Here is a 22,879-nt window from a genome sequence, read left to right on the forward strand (position 1 = left end):
TTGCCGGCCCCTTCATCCAAAGCTCGTAAACTCTCCTTTTTTTCCTATTTTTTTAAATGTTAGATATTATATAATAATCACACCGAAAATTTTTTATGCTTAAATTTGGAAATGAAGTCCAAAAAGATTAACCGATGAATTCTTCATTGTGCTTTGAAATATTCAAATTGGATTTGAATGGTGACTGGTCAAGTTCCGGTGTTTTAGAGATTCAGTGAATGTCATACGAGTTTATGAGCGTGGGAAACAAATGGAGTGCAGCTTAGTGTGTTGTTAAAAGGAAGGTTTATCACAAGTGCCTCCTCTTCTACATGCCCTGGAACAGGATTGTTTCGCAGTGCTACATGACAGCATCTTTTAGAATGCTGGGGGTCAGATCACTCTCCATAAATCCTCTTTAGATCAACTCCTCCTCTGAATAGTATTGCTGCTTATGTGATGCTTTCTGCCTGTAGCCTGTGTTTTTTTCCCCACAGTCAGGATGATTGCTGAATGCAGGCTCTGCTATCAATTGTATGTTTCTGCCCCCTTCAGTCTTTTCCCTGGAGAAATAAGCTTATCAAATCTTTCCTTCTTTATTATTTTTTTTTAGTCAAACAAAGAGAAGATACAGCGGTAGCTAAAGTGGTCATTATCTCTAACTTTGTATCTTGCGATACTGAGACATCTGGAAATTATCTTGGCTCTCACAAGCATGCCCAGCTGAGGGACAGTGCAGTTTATTATAGCTCTTGTGCCCACTACCTTGTACTTCACGGATAACGTGATAATCCAGAGTAATTATGTCTGTTGTTACCAGCAGGCCTGATGTCTGTGCCAGGCAACTGAATAGAAATTGTTCCGAAGAAAAGAATTAAGGGCACATGATGAAACGTGATGTACCGGGGAAAAGACAGCACAGTTTTCGCAGAGAGGAATCATGAATCTAAAATCTGTTGGAGCTCTTTAAAGGGACCAGTGAGGGTGTGGGCAAGGGAGTTGGATTGACATCGCTTAATTGCATTTACAAATGGCATTTGATAAAGTCCCTGAAAAGATTCTCAACACAAATAAACTGCTCACGTGACTCTTTCCTCTTACCCTTGAGCAAACAGCAGAGCAGGAAGCAGAGAGGAGGCGGCTGTGATGGGTTTGCGGAGGCGGTCACCAGTGGAGCCGTATGGGGCTGCGCTGCTCAGCGTGTGTATAACTGCTCTGGGAAAGGAGGTGGATAGCGAGGTGCCCAGGTTCAGATGAGACCAAATCCCTGGGAGCACATGTGAAGGATTGTTGAGGGCCCTTGTACTGAGTAGTGAAGTGGGAAAATGTCAGATAAAATTGGATGGAGATAAATCTAACAAAATGCATCTGAAGGGAGAATCATAATTTTACATGTGTTTTTTCTGTTACATGAATGAGCTCCTAGGATTATAATGGTAGTTCTGTGGCAATGCCAGTGGTCAAAAATAGCAAACCAAATCCTAAGAATTGTTAGGAAAGCAGAAGAAAGCAAAACTTAAAATATTCCTGGAACACTGTATGCGGTTCTGATCCCAGTCCTAACTCAAAAAAAAAAAAAAAAGATGCGGTTGAGCTGAAAAGCACAGGGAGGGGAAGTGATGATGACCCAAGTTGTGAAAGTGTTTCTCTGCACGGGAAATTTAGAATGACAGAATCATAGAATTGTCTAGGCTGGAAAAGACCTTTAAGATTATTGAGTCCAACCATCAACCTAATACTGCCAAAACCCACCACTAAACCATGTCCCTAAGCACCACATCTGCCCGTCTTTTAAATACCTCCAGGGATGGCGATTCCATCACTTCCCTGGGGAGCCTGTTCCAATGTTTGATAACCCTTTCAGTGAAAAATATTTCCTGATATCCAATCTAAACCTCCCCTGGCACAACTTGAGGTCATTTCCTCTTGTTACTTGGGAGAAGAGACCGACGCCCACCTTGCTACAACCTCCTTTCAGGTAGTTGTAGAGAGCGATAAGGTCTCCCCTCAGCCTCCTTTTCTCCAGGCTAAACCACCCCAGTTCCCTCAACCGCTCCTCATAAGACTGCTCCTCCCTAGACCCCTCACCAGCTTCATTGCCCTTCTCTGGACACACTCCTGAATCTCCATGTGTTTCTTGTAGTGAGTGGACCAAACCTGAACACAGTATTCGAGGTGTGGCCTCATCAGTGCCAAGTACGGGGTGACCATCTCTTCCCTAGTCCTGCTCTCCACACTATTCCTGATACAAGCCAGGATGCTGTTGGCCGCCTTGGCCACCTGGGCACACTGCTGGCTCCTATTCAACCGGCTGTTGACCAACCCTCCCAGGTATTTTTCTGCCAGGCAGCTTTCCAGCCACTCTTCCCCAAGCCTTTAGTGTTCCATGGGGTTGTTGTGACCCAAGTGCAGGACCAGGCACTTGCCCTTGTTGAACCTCATACAATTGGCCTCGGCCCATCGATCCAGCCTGTTCAGATCCCTCTGTAGGGCCATCCTACTCTCAAGGAGATCAACACTCCCGCCCAGGTCGGTGTTGTCTGCAAAGTTACTGAGGGTGCACTCAATCCCGTTGTCCAGGTCATTGGTAAAGATATCAAACAGAACTGGCCCCAATACTGTGCCCTGGGGAACACCACTTGTGGGTGGATTTGACTCCATTCACCACCACTCTTTGGGCCCGGCCATCCAGCCAGTTTTTTTACCTAGTGAAGCGTATGCCCATCTAAGCTGTGAGCAGCCAGTTTCTCCAGGAGAATGCTGTGGGAAATGGTGTCGAAATTTAACTAGGCTAGGGCTCCTTGCACTAGAAGAGGCGATAATGAAGAGGGGTGAACCTAAAGGGAATTACTCGACAAATTAATGAAGAAAAAAGTAATTGTTAAGCAAGAAATATGAAAAACATTCTCTGTTCAGGAAAGTCCTTCAGCTGCAAACTACTGGAGTTTAGGAAGTTGTATCTTCCAGTGAGGTGTTGGGGTTTTTTTTTATATATTTTTATATATATATATATATTTGTCTGCTCCTAAATTTATTCGCTAGCTGTTTGCTATTGACGTCTATTGGAGACAGTGCTGGATTATATGGAGCTTTGATACAACAAGGTACAGTTGCTCTTTCTTTGCATGCAGTTTTGAGTATCACATTTCGGGAGAGAAATTGGGGAGACAGAATAGAAAAATTAAAATCATCATAAGTCTGGAATGTAAGGTCTTTATGTTAAAAATTGAAAGACTAAGGTGGGGAATAGGAGTCTTTGACTATGACAAGTTTTCTGTGGAGGGAAGATTTTTATTTTTATTTCCCATGTCCTCAGTGAATGGGACAAAAACGGGTATAAATTGTAACACAGAGATTCTAATTGGGTACTAAGGAAAAAAATTCCTAATGCCCAGGGCAGAGAAACATTGGATTAGGTTGCCTGGTGAGATCTGAAGTCTCCATCCTTGCATCTTGCACAAACCAGGTTATGCAAATACCAGTCAGAGGTGGCTGAAGAGGAGCTGGACCTGCTCCAAGACTGTGGATTGGACTTGAAAACCCGTTGAAGTCTGTTTCACTTATGAAAAATCTGTGATTTATTTATTTATTTAAAACTATGTAGAGGTATTTCATGTTTGGTAAAAATCATCCTTACACATCAACGTCTGGTTTGTACCACTAAACACAACCGCTTATTATTCAAGTTGTGATTTCAGGGGCAATGTGTCTGTTTGTTGCAAGTTCGAACCTTTGTGCACTGTGATTCTGGTAGTTAAAACCATCAATCTTAAATCTTTCAAAATTAAAGAACTTATTTTCCTTATTTTCTTTTGTTTGTTTCTGCTTGCACCCAGCTCTTTCTTTGGTTATGTGCTTGGAATGACCCTGAAACCATTTCCCGTTTTGGGAATGTTTGCTAGAAGACATCTGAATGTCGCCATGGGATTTGGGTGATTTGTGAAACCCTGATTAATATGACATTTTAACTGATACCCATCTCTAGGCAGCAATGTGTTCAGTATCTTGGAGGAGAAGAGGCATACGGCAGAGGTGTGATCTGAATATGGGACTTTCTTACTGTTGGCTTTGTTCTATTCCATGCAGTACTGGGCAAATAATCAGTGCTTCTTTGGTGACATTCTGGGGATCTGTAAATGATGAAAAAGTTGAGTGAAATGGTTAAGCTTTAAAAATGTTTCTCCTCTTGGAAACAAACTTAACTGTGAAAGATGAAAACTGCTAATTCTAGAAGAGAACTTGTTTGCTTGCTTTTTTGTTTCTGAATATTTCATGTTATCAACTCCTCTATTTGAGGGGGGATTTTATTTCAGGCTGTTTTAAACATTTGGCATCCGCAAGCTGGAATGCAGAATATTTTGACTCCAAATGATGATTGTTTCAGTTTTAATCACATAAATGCTCACACCATACTGAGCTTTTGTTGAAACTTGGGATATTTTATCTTGGGATCCTCTGTGTTCACTAGCATTTTAAAGCAAGCCAGACTCCTTTGACATGGCGATATGATGGGATGGAGCTTGTTCACACTTACACCTCTGAAGCATAGCCCAGACAGACTTAGAGCCGTTAATCTGAGCTCGAACATGCTCCCTCCACATTAGGGTCCTCTCCAGAAATACTGGGGGCTGTACTCGCATGCTTGGCTTACCTTGTGCCTGAGTACCGAGAGTTGAGACTTAAGAGGTTGTAATCCCTGGTCCATATCAGACTTCCTTAATGAGAGTGGAAGAGCACGCTGAAACCTGCATTTTGCCTTTGTTTCTGTATTTTTCTCCTGATTGGTCACCTCATTTTCCATTCAGTAACCCCCAAACTCACAAAACTGTTGCACCCACAGCCTCGATAGGGGTGAGAGAATGCAGGGCTGCCCATTTCAGAAGAGATGCCCTTTGGATTCATAGTGTGTTGGGGAGGGGCTGTATAGGAGAGGGATGTTTTGTTCTCTCTTGCTGGGGAGGGGGAGGTGGTCAGTTGTATTGGCAGGAATGACCTGGGACACTCCATCAAGCGGGGATGGCGCGGGCTGAAACGCAGAGCGGCTTTTGCTCCATTCCAATAGTCCTGTGATTCACTCAAACTTTTTGCCACCTCCAGCTCATCACAGCACACTGCTGGAGACCTTGTAGAGTCTAATAAAAGGAGATATTTTTCCAAGGATCTTACATTTGTAGAAGACTGAACAGTTTTTGATGCACTTTGATTTAAGTCTTCACTGTTTGAAGTAGGGAAGCAGCTTCAGAGGCTGATACTGAAACATAGTCCTACATCCTTCTGGTTTTGCTGTTTGGTTTTTTTTGTTGTTTTTCTTACTGAGATTGAGTTGAATTTTATCTGCTTAAACAAGTGCACTTCCAAAAATTTTCTGTAAGCGTTGTAATGAACTGGAGAGGAGGATGAAGAGCTGCGGGTACCCTAGTAGCCACTGCCAGTGCTTGGTGGCTGTGCTGTGTGTTCAGCTAACCTGCGTGAAAATAAAGGCACGTACGTGCATTGTATGTATGTGGATGAGAGAAATATAAAGGCTCATTGTTTTCTCCACCATGTGAATGGTGAGGGTAAACAGTGGGGCTTGGACTGGCTCCTGGTGTGCCGTGTTCCCTCCTCCACCGGTGCAGGGTTGGGTTGTGTTTCTGCTGCGTTAAATCCAGGGCTTGTGGGAAAGGGGAAGCTGAGCTCTCGCTGGAAAACTCTCTGAAGGCTTGTCAAAAGCTCTGTTTTTTTTTTTCCAAAGCAAACTGTTCACATTTCATCTTTGCTATTGCTGCAGTTTATTCTAGTTCTCTGGGCTTTCAGCTAATATGAAGATGTTAGTATAGCGAGTAGTTAATTATCCAGGCTGTCCGGGGTGCAGGAAGTGGGGGAGTGATAGGGAATGGTTCAGTGCCTGCGTATTTCCTCAGTCAGCACATTCCCTTCCCCTGCCCCTTCCCCGGTCCCAGAGCATTTCTGTGTTCCACTTTGTGTTTGCAAACCTCCATCTGGAGCACTGAGCAGCTGTCAGTGGAGCTTTTCATGCAAAAAGAAATTGAAGAACTAGCAAGGCCACAAGAGCAGCTTTTGGAAATGCATGGTTGGCTGGGCCCAGATGCCTGGGAAGGGGGAGGAAACCCAGAGAGATCAACAGAAACATCCATCAAAGGGAGCAATGGAGGACATGGACAGGAGGATGGCAAGAAGGGACAAGGCTAATGGCTTTTATGTGTAGTTCTTATTTAGTTAAATGTAGGATTAAATTTGCTGCTGATGGAATTGCCGTGGCATTAGCAGGCTTAGGTTATTAGAAAGCAAGGATCTTGCTGTAATCAGTAGGAAGTAAGATCTTAATGTTTGTATTCGCTTTTTGCTCATGTGTTTTCTTGCATTGGTTTATTTGTCACTCATCAGTATTCCTAGCAGGAGATCTGAGGCTGCTTGCTTCTGGTAAGTGGCTGTGGAGGTCCAAGAAATTGTTCCTGGAGGACAGTGTGCTCTCTCTTGTGTTGGAAGGAGGAAAGAAACCATCTCCATGCACCGTTTCTCCTCTTAACAGCAGGATCTAACATTTACGTTAGACCCGAAGCCCCCAGTTAGCCTGGTTTAAGGCTGGCGTGCCCATGGAAAGTTACTGCAGATAAGCAGAGCTGGGAGATTTTTGAAAGAATCTTGCTCGCTTCTGAGAACTCTGTGCAGGTTGGTCAGACTTGAATAGTCAATGTTAAGCTTGCAGCATACAGAGAGATGAAAAAGTTAAGTATTTATTCTTCGTTTGCAGATGCAACTTGCTGTGCAGATTGCTGAATGAGTGCTGAACTGTGTGAGAGACACAGAGACTCTGTGTACCAGTTGCTGAATCAGCAAACCGATTTCAAACACACAAGAAAAACCTGTAACTGAAAATAAATTACCCAGCCTGACATTTTTCATGGGGCTTATACACCCGAAATGACTCCAGCTCCTTAGGGAAGAGAGAAACATTAAAAACTTGAGTGCTGTCTCCTGTTTTGTGTGCAGAACTCTGGGGTTTGAAGTAAGCGTGGGTGAAAGTTTTTCTTGCTTCCCAAAAGATGCTGTTTTTTTTTCCTTTGCCAAAATGCAGAATGTTTGCTCAGGTGACAGGATCAGTTAAAGTATAATCAATAACCAGTGTTAATATTTTACTCGCATTATTTGCCAAGATGTTGGATACCGACCAAGGCAGTGAAACATGTAGTAAATGCAGCTGAAGAATTATACTCCAATAAATTTTAGATGAGCTTTATTTAACAATAAACTGTAAAAAAACCCATTCCAATGAGAGGACGTGTTTTGTAGCCACTGTAAATGTTTTAGTGCATTTTTAAGATATAAGTGTAGTACTTATGTTCCCACAGTTAAAACACAATAAAACACGGACGAAGCCTAGGAGCGCCCGTAGGGCTCTGATGTGCAAGGTAGACGAGATCGCAGCTCTCAGCACCGCCTTTATCTTTTGAATGTGAAAAGCTCAGAGGCTGGTGGGTGGGATTTGAGGTACCGGTGACCGCAACGTTGCTGGATTTCGAGACTCTTGCTAATTGTGAGCCACTGCAAGAAATGTTGTCCTCCATAAGGGCAATATCTTGGGGACATGGCTCATTCTGGCTGACAGAGGTCATATTAAACACCATAGCCAGTGGCTGTATTTTAAAGGAGCTTTACCTGAAACACTATTAGTGTGTTTTACTGAACCTTTCAGAGTGGGTTTTGGGGACAGTAACTTCCAGGCGGTATTTGGTTTGCTTTACAGCTCGGGGCAGACTGTCAGGATGGGTTCCTCCTTTACCAGCAGGAGTTACAAGCGTTGCATACTTTGCAGTACTGCATTCAAAGCTTAACTTTAAGTTTCTTTTTTTCTTAAAACCTTGGCCTTGTTCTCTTGGTCGTCTGCCCTGAAATCGAGGGCACTCGATCATAAGGGAAAAATGTATCCAACTCATTTCGGTGTCTTTATCCCTTGTGCTTGTAGAAGAGCTGACACAAAAGTAAATCTGTAATTTAATATTGTCATATCTCTTCTTCCCAGCCAGAAATGAATCTAAATAAAGCTTTAGTACGCTTCTGAGCTCAGAACTCACTACTTTTAACTCTTTATCTTATCGCGTCTCTCAAAACCCTGAGAGCTGTTTGATTTTTTTTTTTTTTTTTTTTCCCCCCTCTGCAGGCTAGCTGTAGGGCTCAGCCTTTGCTGTAAGAGTCACTACGGCCACTCGGGCACCTTCCCATCCACCTACAGCTGCTCTACTCGCCATCAAAACTGTCAGCTAACAAGAGAAACTGCTGAATGCATTTTAAAAGTAGTGGCTTTAGAAAATGTCTGCTTTTTCACCGAAACTCTGAAAATGTTTTATGTAGGCAGATCTCCACCTGGGAATTAAAGTTCATTTGCCTCACACTGTAGTTGTGGATAGGCTGGGTTGCTGGAGTGACCTTTGATGCTCTGGATGCACTGCTCCTGCCTCTCCCAAAGCCAGAGAGAAGAACTGCAGGGCTGGGTGCTGGTGGAAGTTCTGCAGCGGTCATGCAGAACCCCTGGAGGGGACAAGGGACTATTTTCTAACTGAAAACCAAACCAGTTTGGAGGTGAAGAAACTCCCTAAAAATCATGGAGTTTGGGGGGTTTTTTTTGGTGTTTTTTTTTTTTTTTTTTTCGTTCCCCATGTAATTTTTGCATAAGAAAGACCCTTTTCTAAAAATTTGTATGACTAGGTGGTAATACCTTCCGCTCATCTGTGTATTTTAGGTGTGATTTGTATAAACATTCCTTTTTTTTGGCTGTATATACAGGGACTGCATTGCTTGAATTTGTTTCACATCCTGTTCTCCCAAAGCAGGATAATATAGAGAAGCGTAAGTCACCAGCAGCACTGTTTCTAAAGTGGATACTTTGGTGTTGCACAGTGATAAAGCTCTGCTTAAAACAAAGTGGAGTCCTCCAAGCCCCTGCGAGTCCCTTAGATCTGAGATGATATCTCATATCATCCGTGTTTGTCTCTGCTGCCCAAGATAAAAGTTTGGAAGAACAAATTGAAAAATAAGTGAGCAATTTATTATACGAAGCAATACTTGTCTGTTGCCTTCCTTTGTAATTTGTAGTTGTCAGGGTCTTTTTCAAAGTAGCGCTGCAGCCTTTTTGCAAGTGTCTAAATTACTTACACTGACATACTCTGGTTTTCATATCATATATTTTCAGTATGTGCCTATTACTACATTAATTTGTGTGATCTACTAATTGAATTCAAGGATTTTGAAAAGTCTGGAGATAAAACTGTAGTTAAAAAGAAATGCATTATAAGAGGTCAGGCTAGCAAGAATGGATTTTTTTTTTTTATTACTGTAAAATGCTGCAGATTTATAATTTGGGGAAGGAAATATGTGTTTATCTCTCATTCCCTGTGCTGCGCGTTCAGAATTGTGTGGCATATGGGACTTTCTTAAGTCTGAACTGTGTCTCCTTGTAGTTGATGGTAAGGAATCTGCAAGTTTGATGCTTCTGCCTGGAGCCGTCCCACTTCCCGGAGAGCTGTGGGACCATACCAGGTGGTGGGCTTGCATATCTTCTCGGGAAGCAGCTGAAGAGGTTCGGATGAGCTCCTGGCTCCAGAGCACAGTGATTCTGTCCATCTTGTTGTATGCTCTTGCTGATGCTTCATGTCTGCTCTTTTTGTGCTGGCATCACTGGCATCCTCTTTAGCTGAACAGAGGTGATGCAGAAATTGCTGATTTCTTTGAAGACCATTTATTATTTTAAGATTTGTCCCTGGCTGGTTCTGCCCACAGAGAACTATTTCTGCAATAGAATATTCTGCAATAGAATAATCACATTACATTTTTCACTCCCATCTATTTATTTTTTTTCTTTGAGTACAGTTGTTCTCCTCAAAAGTTAACCATTGGAGAGGCAAATTACTCGTGCCAAAAACTTGGGAACAGAGAGTTCAGAAAACATCCATACAACAGGAAACTTTTTTTGTAGCTTTGTGGAAGAGGGATGTATCTCATGAGGCTTTCGTTCTGGGCTGTTTGCCTCTGGTGTGTCCTTTAGCAATCCAACCCAAAGGCTGTCCTTGAAGCAACTGCCTCTTTGTGCATCTCTTCAGGGGTAGGATCCAGAGCAGCTCGGTTGCAGGAGGAGAGCTGGGTGAAGCCTTTACTGGAAGCAAGTCTGCTCACACGGGCTCGCTGCACAGCAGTCACAGAGTTCGGTTGCTTTTAGGCATAAGAGGATTAATTTCCCTTTCGCTTTGCCTGTGGGGTAGATATTTGTAGGCTCAGCAAACAGGCAGTGCTTTTATCAGTTGTGTGCTTTTGTGTTTCGTATTGCTATTTGGAGGTATACTTTGCATTTTTCTGGTAAAGACCCTGAAAAATCTTAATGTTGTTCTTTTCCTGTTTTCTTAATCCTATATCCTTTTCCTTTATCTTAAGGTAAACTGATTTTTCTGACTCCTATCAATGTGGTATTTAGATACATGAGTCTAAATAAAGACCCATTTGATTATCCTAAAAAAACCCAAACAACCACCACACAAAGAAAAACCCCCAAAACAAACCAAAGAAAACCAACAAAAACGTTATCCGTTCAGACAAGTCCAGGTCACTCCTTTACGAAATTATCTCATTCAGATGCTTTAATTAACTTCTAACTTTCCATTACTGTGCTTTTTCACCATCTAAAAGCTTTCCGTTGGAGAACAGCGTGGATATTGTTCTGCAAGCTTAAGAAGTTCTGTGCAGTATTCAATGTATAATAAAAGGAAGCCCAGAGCAGCAGTGCCCTGCCAGACCGTGGTGGCTGTTCTTGTCGGATGCAGCGATGTGCATTCCTGGTATTAAAACTATATTTTTAGATTCTCCTCAGAGGGCTCCTCCCCCAGTTAAAAGATGGCCTTCTATTCCTAGATAAAATAGGTTGCCTCTCTGTGGCTTCCCTGTCAATTTGTTTTGGAACGACAATAGGTGCGCCTGGGAGCTAGCATTTGAATAGTGAATGTCTTGCTTAAAATGCATAAGATGGAGATGCATACATTCCTCTCTAATTGCAGGAAATTGCGAATCCGGGCAAAATTTGGAATGCAGCTGCTTGTATAATTACATCTTCTGTCAGTTGCTGTAGCTCAGCTTTACAACCCTTCTAAAATGTCTTCATATTTTATGGTACAAATAATGCCCCCATTAATACTACTTTGGAATCACCCCTTTCATTCATTTGCCACCAATTTCAAAGGCCTAAGATTTTTCCTCTCGCTGAACTAATAAGGAGTGTTAGAACTTAGTAATTACATTAATGTGAAATTTTGCTTTAGCTGTTATAATTCCTGTTAAACCAAAAGAAATTATTTGAGTTTCTTGCTGGGGTTGGGTGTAGTAAGAAATACCTGTGCACGTACCTCAAACCAGTTTGATCTGCCTTACAGCATCAGGTTTGGATATGTGCAAACCTCTCCATTTCATGGCATTATGAAATAGAAGGTAATGGTAATGGGTCATGGAAAAGGTGTTAAGTTATTGGCAACTAAGTGTTGCTTTCTGCTACTGGCCATTAAATGATGGGTAAGATGTAGATCGTAATTCAGAGCTTAATGAAATGCGTTGGCCCCACTTATACCACCATCACAACTGGAAAATGACTGAAAGGTTGGAAAGGATTAAAGGAGGGGTAATAAAGGAATTATTTGGTCTGTCTTTTTGAGAAGTGAGAAAAGTGTCATTTAACCAAGGCAAAGTTATAGCTGGATCACGTTCTGCAAGTTCTTAGAAGTGGAGTTTTGAGAGTATAAGACTTTAGATGAAAGACGGTATAAGACGACTCAGTGGCTGAGGCAGAACTCGCTGAAAAGTGGCATATTTTTAACCGTAAGTGCGTTTCACTGCTGAGATAACACAGTGATAGGATAGTTTCTTGATCTGCTGGAGCCTCTGTTTAAAAAAACCCCAAAACTTTATGTTTCTAGAAGAGACTCTGTAGTTAGAACATTGTAGAAATTACTAGGTGAGATACTGTAGCCTGTGCTTTGTGGTAGGTTAGACTAACCAAACAGCTTATTACGATTTTATATCCATAAATGCATGAGCATTGGTATTAAATGGGCTATTTCAGAAGAACATCAAGTCTCTGTGTACAATCAAGGATCTCACAAGAAGAAAGAAACCTCATTTAGGCAGGACAGTGTAGGAAGTGTTCAGCTATTAAAATAGAAAATGATGGTTTCCAGCGTTTTTAACTGGTTACTCTTCAGTGTGTAGAAATTGCTGCAGAAAATTAAAAACCTTGAAAGCTTACAGCAAAGGAGCTTGATTCAATGAGACAAGTTTTATAGAGCTGCAGTACTAACTCTATAACTTTCTTAGAGATTTGAAATTACATTTTGGCAAGTTACTATAAGACATGAATTTGAAATTAGATTAAGGTATTTTTTTATAGTAAAACACCTGCTTACTCAGTGTTGTAGTGTTTCCAGAACAGCTGATTGCAGATATTGCTTTTGCTTTTACTTGTGGTGTTTTTTGTATACGCAGCAAATGCTTTTAGATGTTTTTCTGTAGGCTGGGGGTCTGATTTTCTTGGAAGTCACTGTTCAGCAAATGTTTGAACTTCATAGGCTCTTCAGAGTCCTGCCCCGTCCTGGTCCGTAATTTTTCACAGAAGTGGGAGCTACAGGATTTGATTTTCCATCACTTATGCATTCACAGCATCCCTTGAAATGGTGCCTTTCTTTGCTTCTCTGAGGCTGAATGGGTCACTGTCTATAGATAAGGAAGGAAAGTACTGGTCATACACTTAACCGTGATTGTTCAAAAAAAAAAAAAAAGCAAACATTTTTGTTAAAAAAGCTTGCCCCCTAGCCAAATTATTATTTGTTTATTGTTAAAGAAATGTAAAGCCCTCACTGTAATTATGCGTGAAAAAGGGGTTTTTTTTAATGCCTTTGGGGACATGTAAGCACACAAAACACTTGGGTTATTCATAACTGTTCCGCTCTGTATGGAAAACAGTGACAAACGTGGAGAGCAACGGTGTTGGCTTGCTCAGTTCTTGTTATCCCTAATGATATTTGAGATTATTTCTGCTTGGGCATCTTCTTTGACAGACAGACCATGGTGCATATTTTTCAGTGCTGCTCTGTGTGCAGCAAGGTGCAGAATGTGTATTTTATAGCCAGGAAATTCTTGTATAGGAGCACAAAGAGGTTGTGGGCGGGAATTGTCATCCCTGTGACTATTTTTACTGTATTCCACTTTTATTTAGTACTTCACTTTTATTTAATACTTACAGACCTTTCTGCTATGCTTATAGCGGACTCTGCTCTTCCCTCTTCTATGTTACTGATACTTTTGCTTATTGTTTCCTTTTGCTCTCTTTCCTTTTGTACTTGGTGCTGTTTTTCCAGTGCTGACAAATAGGGCTTTCTTAAAAGTAGTCTGCAAATCCTTCGCTATCCTGTTTTCTGTATCCCCAGATAGACTGTCAGCTGGGATTGCAGCTCTGCAAGGTTCTTCTTGGCAGGTGGGAGGGGGTGGTGGAATAAACACTAGATAGAAACTGTAAGACAGCTAAAAGTATAAATAATGATCGTTTATAAAGTGTTATTCAGACTTGTGCTGTTTAAATACAGGTGTTTGCAAGGTTCAGCCCCTGGACTGATGTGGATTCCAGTCTAGAAAAGCAAAATTCCTAAACTAGCCTTAATTTGCCATGCCTGCTTTCCCGCACTCGGCTGTCAGGATTTCTGTGCGGCATCCACGCCGGCACTCTCTGAGCGATGCCAATATCTCCGTGCTTGTCCCGCTTTCATTTCTTACTTATAGATCTTTCTCTATAATTTAATGCTTTTCTGTTGAATGAGAGTCTGCTCAGTGTACGTGGAGACTGAGAGCTCTGGGCAGCTCCTCTAACCTGGGGAATGCCTCCCAGTGCCCGTGCTTGGGATATTGCCGTGTGCTGGGGAGCCTTTCGGAGCCAGGCAGGGGAGTGCACTGGCTGACCTGGCAGGTCTTTTCTATTTCTGCAGTCTGGCCCCTCATCAATGTTGCATTTCCAAGCTTGCAATATTTCACTTCACCCTTTTCAACTCCTCAGGTACAGGGGGCCATCTTCGATGTGGTAGCTTTAAAATAAAGCTCAGAAAAGAGCTTCCTTTAGGAATAGAGAATTCTGCAAGTCAAATGCTCTTTGGTGTTTTCAGAGGAACTGGATGAGTTTATGAAAGGTGTGGGGTGATTATACCCTGATAGCAAAGGCGGTATGACTTGGTGGCTTGGGTATTGCATCCGCTCGTATTTCCTAATTTCCTTTCACCCGCCAACCCAAAAAGACAAGATCTGAGATTTTTCTGTTTGTTGTGACTCAGAGCACAAAGGAGCAGGCTGCACTGCGTTTTCCAGCAAAGGCAGGCGTCGTGGTTTGTAGTACCTGTACAAAATGGCAAGAATAATTTGTATTTCACGCTGTATGCATATGGGGTCTTCTCCCTATTCATAACAAAAATACAAGAGAGAATGAGTGGACAGATAGAACTGGAGGCAGAAAATGTGCCATTTCTAGGCTTGTGCAGTTTGTTTTTCTGAACAATACTGTTATTATAGCCATTTCTGCAAAACTCCTAGAATAATTTGAAGAGATTGTGATTTTAAAAATAATGACATGATTCTGGTCTTTATCATCCACTTCAAAAGGAGCTCCAACAATTTGGTTTGCTGGTCCTTCCTCGAAGCTGCCAACAATGCGATCACAAAAAGGAAATGCTCCTGTGCCTCCCCCCACCCTCTTCCTTGAAAGAGGTGTTTAGACCTTTCATTGCTTCTGCATTTTAAACTTCATCTCTAGCTAGTGGCTTCATTCAAGTATGTAACCGAGAGGCAGAGCGTAAATTTGCTTTCTGAAGCTTCCAGGTTGCCATATGAAGTTTTAACAAGCTGAAACGCTGGCTTGCAGCATTTGGAAGATTGTCACTTTTGTTAGGTCATTACTGGAAATGATTTAAATAATGTGAGGTGGTTATCTAGATCTCTTAGCGTCTCTTTGGGATGTCTTGTATGTTGGTAAAATTCTCTCCAAACAAGTTCGCATCCAGATTGCTTCTTAGCAGAAAAAGAGCCATTTTGTGCATCGTTTTTGCTGCACTTTTCATTAGCGAGTTGTTAAAACTCTGAGACAGGTCAGCCTCTCGGGGATGTTTCTGAGCCACAGGGAATGAGACACAGAGCTCTGGGAAGCTCATTACCAGCAAGGTGCAGGCAAATGTGAGGGCGCTGAGGAAACCACAACAGCAATTGTGAAGGGCTGGAAGGTCTCCTCTTTGAGGAGAGATCAAATGAGCTAAACGTGTAGGTCATCTAAGCAGTTGATAGAAGTAGACCTCCTTAAGATGGGCAACTGAAAGACTGGGACTGTCCACATGACAAATAGCACACATCCAGAGGAGGTGAATTTGGGTGTTCCTGTTCTGGCCTCAGAACGGTGGAACATGCAAAGAAACTGAAAGACAGCTCACTTAAAATGTGCGATACATTGCCTTTTCCAAGATTTGCCTGCTGAACTCATTGCTATAAAATTTATTCAAAGCCAGAAGACTCCCAGGACTGAAAATCGCTGAGAGAGCTGTCTGGTACCTTAGGTTAGAAGAAATTTTAGAGAAGGGAGGGGTGAGGAAGTGCTGGGGAAGTTAATCATGCGTGTAGGTATTTGCAGGCTTGAGGTCTCTCCAGTGCATCAGTGCGTAAGTTCATCCGCCATGGTGGGGACTGAGCCAAGCCTTCTGCTCAGCCTGTTTTTTTGGATGTGCCTCACCTCACTGCCCCTTTCCAACTCCGGACTGGCCCACCCTTTTTTTTTTTTGGCTTGGCCATTTTCCTCAATCAAACCTCTGCCTGAACATTTTTGGAAATGCAGCATCTGTCACAGCACTGTCCCTGGCGAGATGGGAAGTCCTTTCCACGCTTGATGCATGTCCCACCTGACTTAATTCCACACCCGTCCCTGCCCACCCTCCAGCCGATGTTGAAAGAGATCTGTTTTATTCTCGTGCTTCTTCCTGTGCATGCTCCTGCGTGTGAATCTGGCAGTAGTGTCTGTGCACACCTTTGCGCTGTGCCAGGTTTGGGAAGGGCAGCACAGGCTGTCTGTCACTTCAGTCCCTTTTCAGTCTGTAGGAACTAAGATGCAGTACTCCTATCTGCAACTACGCTAGCTTCTTGGCTGCTCCTTAGAACGTGAAAATTATTAGTTTTCGGTTTAGCATTTAGTTTTTAATACCTTTTGAAAACTTATAGTGTTTTTTTGGGAAAACAGGTTATTTTAAAGGTAACTATCTAGGAGCACTCAGGGCAGTTTGGCCACTATCCTGTCCCAAACGGTGGTTGGTGACATGGTGAGGTGAAGAGCTAGCAAGAACCCAGCAGGGGTACTTCCCTCAGTGTACGTTCACGGCATCTGTCCGTTTGCAGCCCTCACAGGGCTGGGGAGGACATTCGCGTACCATGGAAGGTTCCTGCTAGCTGATCATGGTCTTGGGAGCGTGAAACCTGGTAGGGTACGTTGACCCTGGAGCATGCAGAGGGACAGCACGCTCATTTACAGTGTCTGTGACTGTTCTGTTGTGCTGTTGTGAGCAGCTGACCAGATCGGTCCTCGCCCCAGAGCGGGATATGTGTCAGTTTGAAGATGCTGATTCCCCATCAGCTGATTCCCTCTACGTTTGGCATGGCTTTTCTCAAAATGCACTGGGTCCCTTTGGGATGAGGTTGGTTCCGTAGAAGTGGAAACAATTATTATCATGTTGCATTTTTTCGGAGAGGATGTACAGCAGTTGTCAGGCAACACTACGAACCTAATTGGGAATTCAACTTCCAGCTGGTAGATTGAGACTGAAAGGCAGAGCTGTGGGATAGAGACGGGCAGACAGAAAACGCTGAGGCTCCTAATCTTTTACAATATGTTTGTTTAATACAAAGTGGTCTGCTGAGATTGTTTTGCAGTGTAGAATAATCATTGTGTGCTGACTGATGGGAGACAGCAAGCTGTTAAAGAGCATCAATTAACCATACACAAGGAGGTTATTGAGTATTTTCACAAGCATTCAGGATGTGAAGAGTAAAGAATATTACTTGAAGGTAACCCTCAGAGATTTTTAGCTATTGAAATCTACAAACCGCAACGAGTATTTATTGGACATACATATGGTTGCAGAGTTTACCAGGAAGAACAGTGCAAAAAAGAACTCTAGGTAGTCAGCTAGAAAGAGCTAGCTTTCCAGCTCCGGGTTGTGCTGATAGGAAATAAATAGTGCTTTGCTAAACTTCTCTTATTTCATATTCATTAGTTTGAAAATTTCCCCTCTTAAATTTATCTAATATTGTCCCAGGAAATATTGGTCCTCCTTACAGAAGATAACACGTGCGGTGCTCTTCTGATACTTGGGTGTCAGAATTTTTTATTCTTCTGCTGCCCTGACTGCCTAACTGTAAGGTCCTTGTCCTTACAGCTGCTCCTGCTTCAGTATAGCAATTCCTATGCCTGCTCTTGCTGTGGGTCGGAACTCAATGCACTTAGTGCTGAGAGGAGCATGCTCTTCCATCATGTGCCTTGCACAATGGATAATAAAATTCTCCAATTTTGGCTGGTGGAGAGTATGAAAACCTATGTTTCATTAGGAAGCCTTTTATACAGCCCTACTAGTACTCGGCCCGAGTTTAATGCAAAAAAATAAATAACATTTTGTGGGCTCTGTTTGCTGAGTGATTGTGTTCTTTGTAAGTAATGGGAAATTTTTCCTATCCTGGATTCCAGCGTTAAATCCACTTTGTGCAAACATCATTTTCCATTTATTCTTTGTCAGTGGGGAGACCAGATAACATTGAATTTATTTTTTCAGTTTTGTTTCTTCTAAAGTGGTGTTAGAGAATTGGACCTCAGATATTCTTTCAGCCAACAGCAAGAGATGTCCTGGGATTCCTTGGGGATTATGATAAAAAGGGTCCCTTGGTTCTTGGAGAAGGACAAAGATAGACTTCTCTTGGCTTCGACTCTGTCTATTGAAATGCCTTAATCAACAGAGGTCTCCTTTAACAGATGGTTCTGCATCGATAAAGCCTTTAACGTGTTAGGAAGAATTTACTTCTTTTCTGATTTGATTGATTTTCTTCATCTTTTTCGAGTGGGGTTGTGGGGGGATAACTATGGAGAGGATTAATTACTGGGCTGCAAAACACATGAAGATATTCTGATGAAAGATTTGGGCTAAGCGAGTGAAGCCCTGGTAAAGTTGGCGTCAGTGGGGAATTTAACTGTGACTGCAGCCATCGTGCCTGCAGTGTTTCTCACCGTAAGAGAGTGTAATCTGAGCCCCGTTAGGTCAGAAGCTTCTGAATTTGTTTCAGTAATAAAACCTTCCCTACTGATCTATGCAAAAAAATCCTTTTGTCTCCAGATACAGCAGCCGGTTTGACCCTGAGCAGTTGTAACTTGGCAGTGGCAAAGGCGAGGGGGATCTTTGCTACCTTAGGACTCTTGTCCTGGCAGCCGGTGCTGCTTTGAGCTCTGACTGATCTCTGGTGCTTCAGAGAGATGCCCAAACATCCCTGACTTTACAGGGAACTGGTCAAAGCCCTAATATGTGAGATACCGATGTCTTAATGCAGATCTGCAGATTTGAAACCCCAAGGAGTTGTTCAGCTTCACCCGTGGCCAGGGAAGGGAGGGGCTGCAGATCAGCTTCAAGGCTGGAAGGGGGGTATCGTTAGCACTGAGCTTGACCTGAGATGAGCTTTGGCCAAAGGTTTCATCCCTGGAGCTGCGATGAAGCATTTCATGGTTTATTATCCGCACAGTAGGAAACAATGTTTTATTCTGAAGCTGAATATCTAACTCAAATTTTCCTCCATTTGATCTTCCTATGGCTTTGTCAGCAAAGTCTGGTCTCTCACCACTTTCTTTTAGGATCTAAACCAAATTATGTATGTCTCCATGAATGGAATAGTTTGAGCTCTTGAAGTTTCATATTATTCGGCTTGTTTTCTGGGCTGTGACTCATGGGTGACCTGCCTTTGAATCCTACTCTCTGTTTCCCTGTGTTTTTTGAAGCATGAACTCCAGAACTGCGCCCAGGTTCCAGGAGAGCTCGGGGACTTGTGCAGGTTGCAGAGGCAGCATCGCTTTTCGGAAACTTTGCTGCTTTTTGGCTGAGCTGATTTGGCAGCTTGTTGCCGTGGCAGAAACAGAAAGTGCCATTGGACCAAGAACCATTTCCCCGAGGGCCTTAGCGCAGGGTACCTCTTCTTACAGATGTTTCCCCACTGACAACTACATTTTGAGATGAGTCACTGAATTCATGTTTAATCCACTAGTAAAATTGGCAAGGCAATTACCATCTTGCAAGTTCTTAAAATCAAATTGTTAGAGAGCATTAAATCAAATGCTTTGGAGAAATCCCAGTATATACAATTGCTTTTATCATCCAGACTGTGATTCTGTCACAAGAAAAGCTTTGTTTTATTGGGCCTGTCTTCAGTGAAAGCGTGCTGCCTGGTATTCAGTTTGGTCTTAGCCTCTACGTTTTTTTTTGTCTCTGCTCTATTTTTTTCGTTTTCCTGTTTTTTACCCCGTAATGAGAATTGAGAATGAAGGAATTTCTAGCTTACGGTTGTCATCCCTACTTTTTAGCCTTGCCAAGCGCAGAAAGCATTTGCAAACTGAATTAATACCCTTAGTCATGAGGCAATTAATCTGTTATGACAACGTGGTGGCTTAAAGCACAACGGTGATGAAGGTCACTCTGCTGGGGCTCCTTTTTTGCTCCGTGTGTTTTGCGCTGAAGTCAAACCTCCCACTCCCCGGTAAGAGGGAAGCATGCAGAGCCTTTGTGTATTAGTCATCAGTGGAGGGGCTTTTAGACTGTGAATCTGCAAACAAATTACTACAGGCAGCTTTTTGGTCACTGAGGCTGCTACCTGATAGAAAGCGTGTGTTAACATAATTCAGTTTTCACTGCCACGCACTTAGCTTTACATCCACAGTTGGCTCTCTTCTCTTTGGTACGTCCTGGTCCAAACATGCCATTTTGTGTTGTTTCCTGGTGGGAGGATTTTTTCACAGAGATCTACCATACCCTTTTTTTTTTTTCTTTTTTTTTCTCCCCCTTTTTTTCTTCTCTCTACAGGTGAAAACAAGAGAGGAAGAACTACAGAAGGAGGGGTTCTCTGCCACTGCTAGGAAGATACAGGAAAGCGTGGAACTAAAACTGCTCGATCTTACATGCCTTTGTGCTCCAAAAAAAAAGAAAATGCACGGTTCGTGCAGACTGGTGTTCAGAGACAAACATCCTGCCAGCAAAACGGCCTTCGGTAGGTCTGTATCCGAGGAGCCTGTTTCAGCTGTCAGTGCTACAGAGGTGATCAGAGAACTGCAGATGAGAGAGGCCAGCCTGGCCAGAGAGCTGAAGCAGCTGCAGGAAGAGTGCAGGCAGAGGCTGGATGAAATTGCAGAAAGGTTGGATGGAGTGATTTGTGTCTCCCCTTGAAGAGATAAAGCTGGACTGAGAAGAGCAAAGAAATAAACTGACTCGATCAGAGCACATTGCGCAGCTTGGCGTGGGGGAGTGCGAGGTGAGGAACCAAATGCAATTTCTAATTTTTAAGCCTGGGAATCATAACTTGTTACTGCTTTGTGACTTGCGCTGGGGCCGTAACCTTGGCGATTCTCTCTGCAGCCCCTTTATTGCTAACCTTGCCAATTAAATTCTGCAGCAGGCCTTGGTGGGAGCGTGCGTAAATCTCCCTTTTATCTTTCGGATTTCTAGTTCTTCTGCCAAGCGCTGGGCTCTTTTACAGCACTCAGCTGCTAGGCACAGCATACTTGGAGGCTGCGCATTGAAGTACTAATTGCATTCAATATTTTCAAGCAAATGGAAGAGTTCATTAGTCAGAATAATCTAGGTATTGGAGAACTTGCAAAGCACCAAGGCTTAGAGAGATTGGAAATGTTCAAAAAAGTGTGCTGTTTTAATTCAGCTGGTTTGCATATTTGTGGCAGCTATAATGCGGTCACCATAAGGAAAAACAAATGCCTAATAATAAATAAAGCAGTACACTGGCTTCATTTACTGGTGTGATGCACTTGAAGTAATTGGGTTCTCAAAGAGAACAAACTAGAAACCCATTCCGCCGAGTTATGAGTCACAATGAGATAACTTATGGATCTGCTATAGGAAGTTTCTGTAAAATAGAAATATGACCTCAACTTCCAAGCTTGAGGCGCCTCCAAGCTCTGTGTCTGGAGGCTTCTTCCCCTGGAACATGCAAATGCTTTTCACTTGGCATTAATTTCCTACCCTTTTCTGTTTTGCTTTCACCAAGGAATAGTTTTATATTCTAGTTGTACACTTTCAGGAATAAATAAATTAAAAAAAAAAAAACAGTTTGCTTTTCATATGTGAATTACTGTGAGCAATGGGCTTTCCTCCGTCTGGATTCCTGTCTACTACCCCAGCTTGGTGGTGTCGCTGATTACCAGCCGCTCTTGGCTCACTCAGCGACCAAACGTGAGGAACCTTTAAGGACCTCTTTCCAGGCATCGGTATGGTTGCTGCTCTGCAGGGAGACGATGTGTAGGTGGGAAGGGGTGGACAAGGCTCAGGTCTCCTGGTTTCTGCTGCACCAAATAAACGTCGGATGCTTCCAGACCCTGCTCGTCTACACCACCGATACTGGTTCCCATGCAGGTTTTGCAGAAGTGAGTGGCAATGCAAAGGTCAGTGGAGAGCCACACGGGGAGGGCTGGTTTGCCCTGGTTTCACCCCATTGAATGCAGCATTGCTGGCGAGCCAGGAGTACGCAAGCTCAGTTTAATACGGACCAAGTTTCAGACGGCCTTTCCTCTGGGTGAACCTGGTGGCTTCTCCAAAAGCAAGCTTGGTGGGAAGTGCAATCCTCAGCTAGAGACCTCAACTCCAGTCAACCCTATACAGATGGGAGAGCCCCCCAGAGGGGGGTGTTTGAGTGTGTTGGCCGAGGCCGTCAGTCACAACCAGCGTGCCCGCTGTCAGCTGGCACTGGGGGTGACAACCACAGTCCTGGAGCAGAAAACCCCAGGGGGCTACCGAGCTCTGTTTCTGGGGTAGGTGGCCCCAGGCTGGTGCTCCTGGAAGAGTGGCCGCGTCCTTAAAAAGCCAATCCACATCGCTCTGCTTTTCAAACCATTGCTGTAGGTGCAAGGTACCCAAGCAGTGAACTATTTCAAGCTGGTACAACTTTGGGAGGATGTTGGCTTCAGGGCTGCTGAAATGCAATGCACAAGAGGACTTACTCAGACACAGGTTTCACAGAAAATGATTCATGAATGGGAAAGAAACAGTATATCCTAGAACTAACAAGAATGGCAGCACCAGTTTATCTCTCTCTGAGCATTTTATATCCTCCTTCGGCTTTTATACAGGGGAATTTTCGTACTGCATCACATTTAGGTTTAAAACATTGCCCTCAAAAGATTCTTTGTTCTCTTGGGATTTTCAGCAGAGAGGAGTGGGCAAATATTGAGTGTGGCGAGAGCACTCAGATTCAGGTGCAGGTCTAGCTTGTGCCTTTGCTGTGGCTTATCGAGGTTGGTTTAATGCTGAATACCACGATGTCTTTTGCTGCCGTCCACTTAAACTTACAGTAGTCACTCCTGGGTTGACTTATTTCCTGGTATCACAATATTTGTCACCACGCAGCACTTAGTGCAGTGTGCTTCAGTGTTCATCCAAGGATCCCGTTTCGGCAGAGACCACAACTGGCAGCACCTTTCCCCTTCTTGACCCTGAAGAATAATTTTTCTCTCTGGTGAAATGTGAAAGTGATGGTCCTCAGTGTGTCTGTATATATGTGCGTGTGTGTGTGTGTGAAGTATAAAAGTGCTTACAGTGAATTG

At 43.1% G+C, this 22,879-nt stretch overlaps 1 protein-coding gene across 1 annotated transcript in view; it reads left to right on the forward strand.

Annotated features, from left to right (window-relative positions):
- The window catches only part of TEDC1 (tubulin epsilon and delta complex 1), a gene marked incomplete at its 5' end in the record, with an annotated part of 80,693 nt that extends 59,330 nt beyond the window's left edge, over positions 1 to 21,363 (forward strand). Inside the window, one exon of the mRNA XM_082484474.1 lies at positions 20,133 to 21,363. Within this exon, the coding sequence (XP_082340600.1) occupies positions 20,133 to 20,492 (360 nt within the window). The 3' untranslated portion in view covers positions 20,493 to 21,363. The remainder of the gene's footprint in view (positions 1 to 20,132) is intronic.
- Positions 21,364 to 22,879: the final 1,516 nt, after the last annotated feature.

This window comes from Vanellus vanellus (assembly GCF_965231255.1).
Source record: "Vanellus vanellus genome assembly, chromosome: 5".
NCBI classification, from domain to species: domain Eukaryota; kingdom Metazoa; phylum Chordata; class Aves; order Charadriiformes; family Charadriidae; genus Vanellus; species Vanellus vanellus.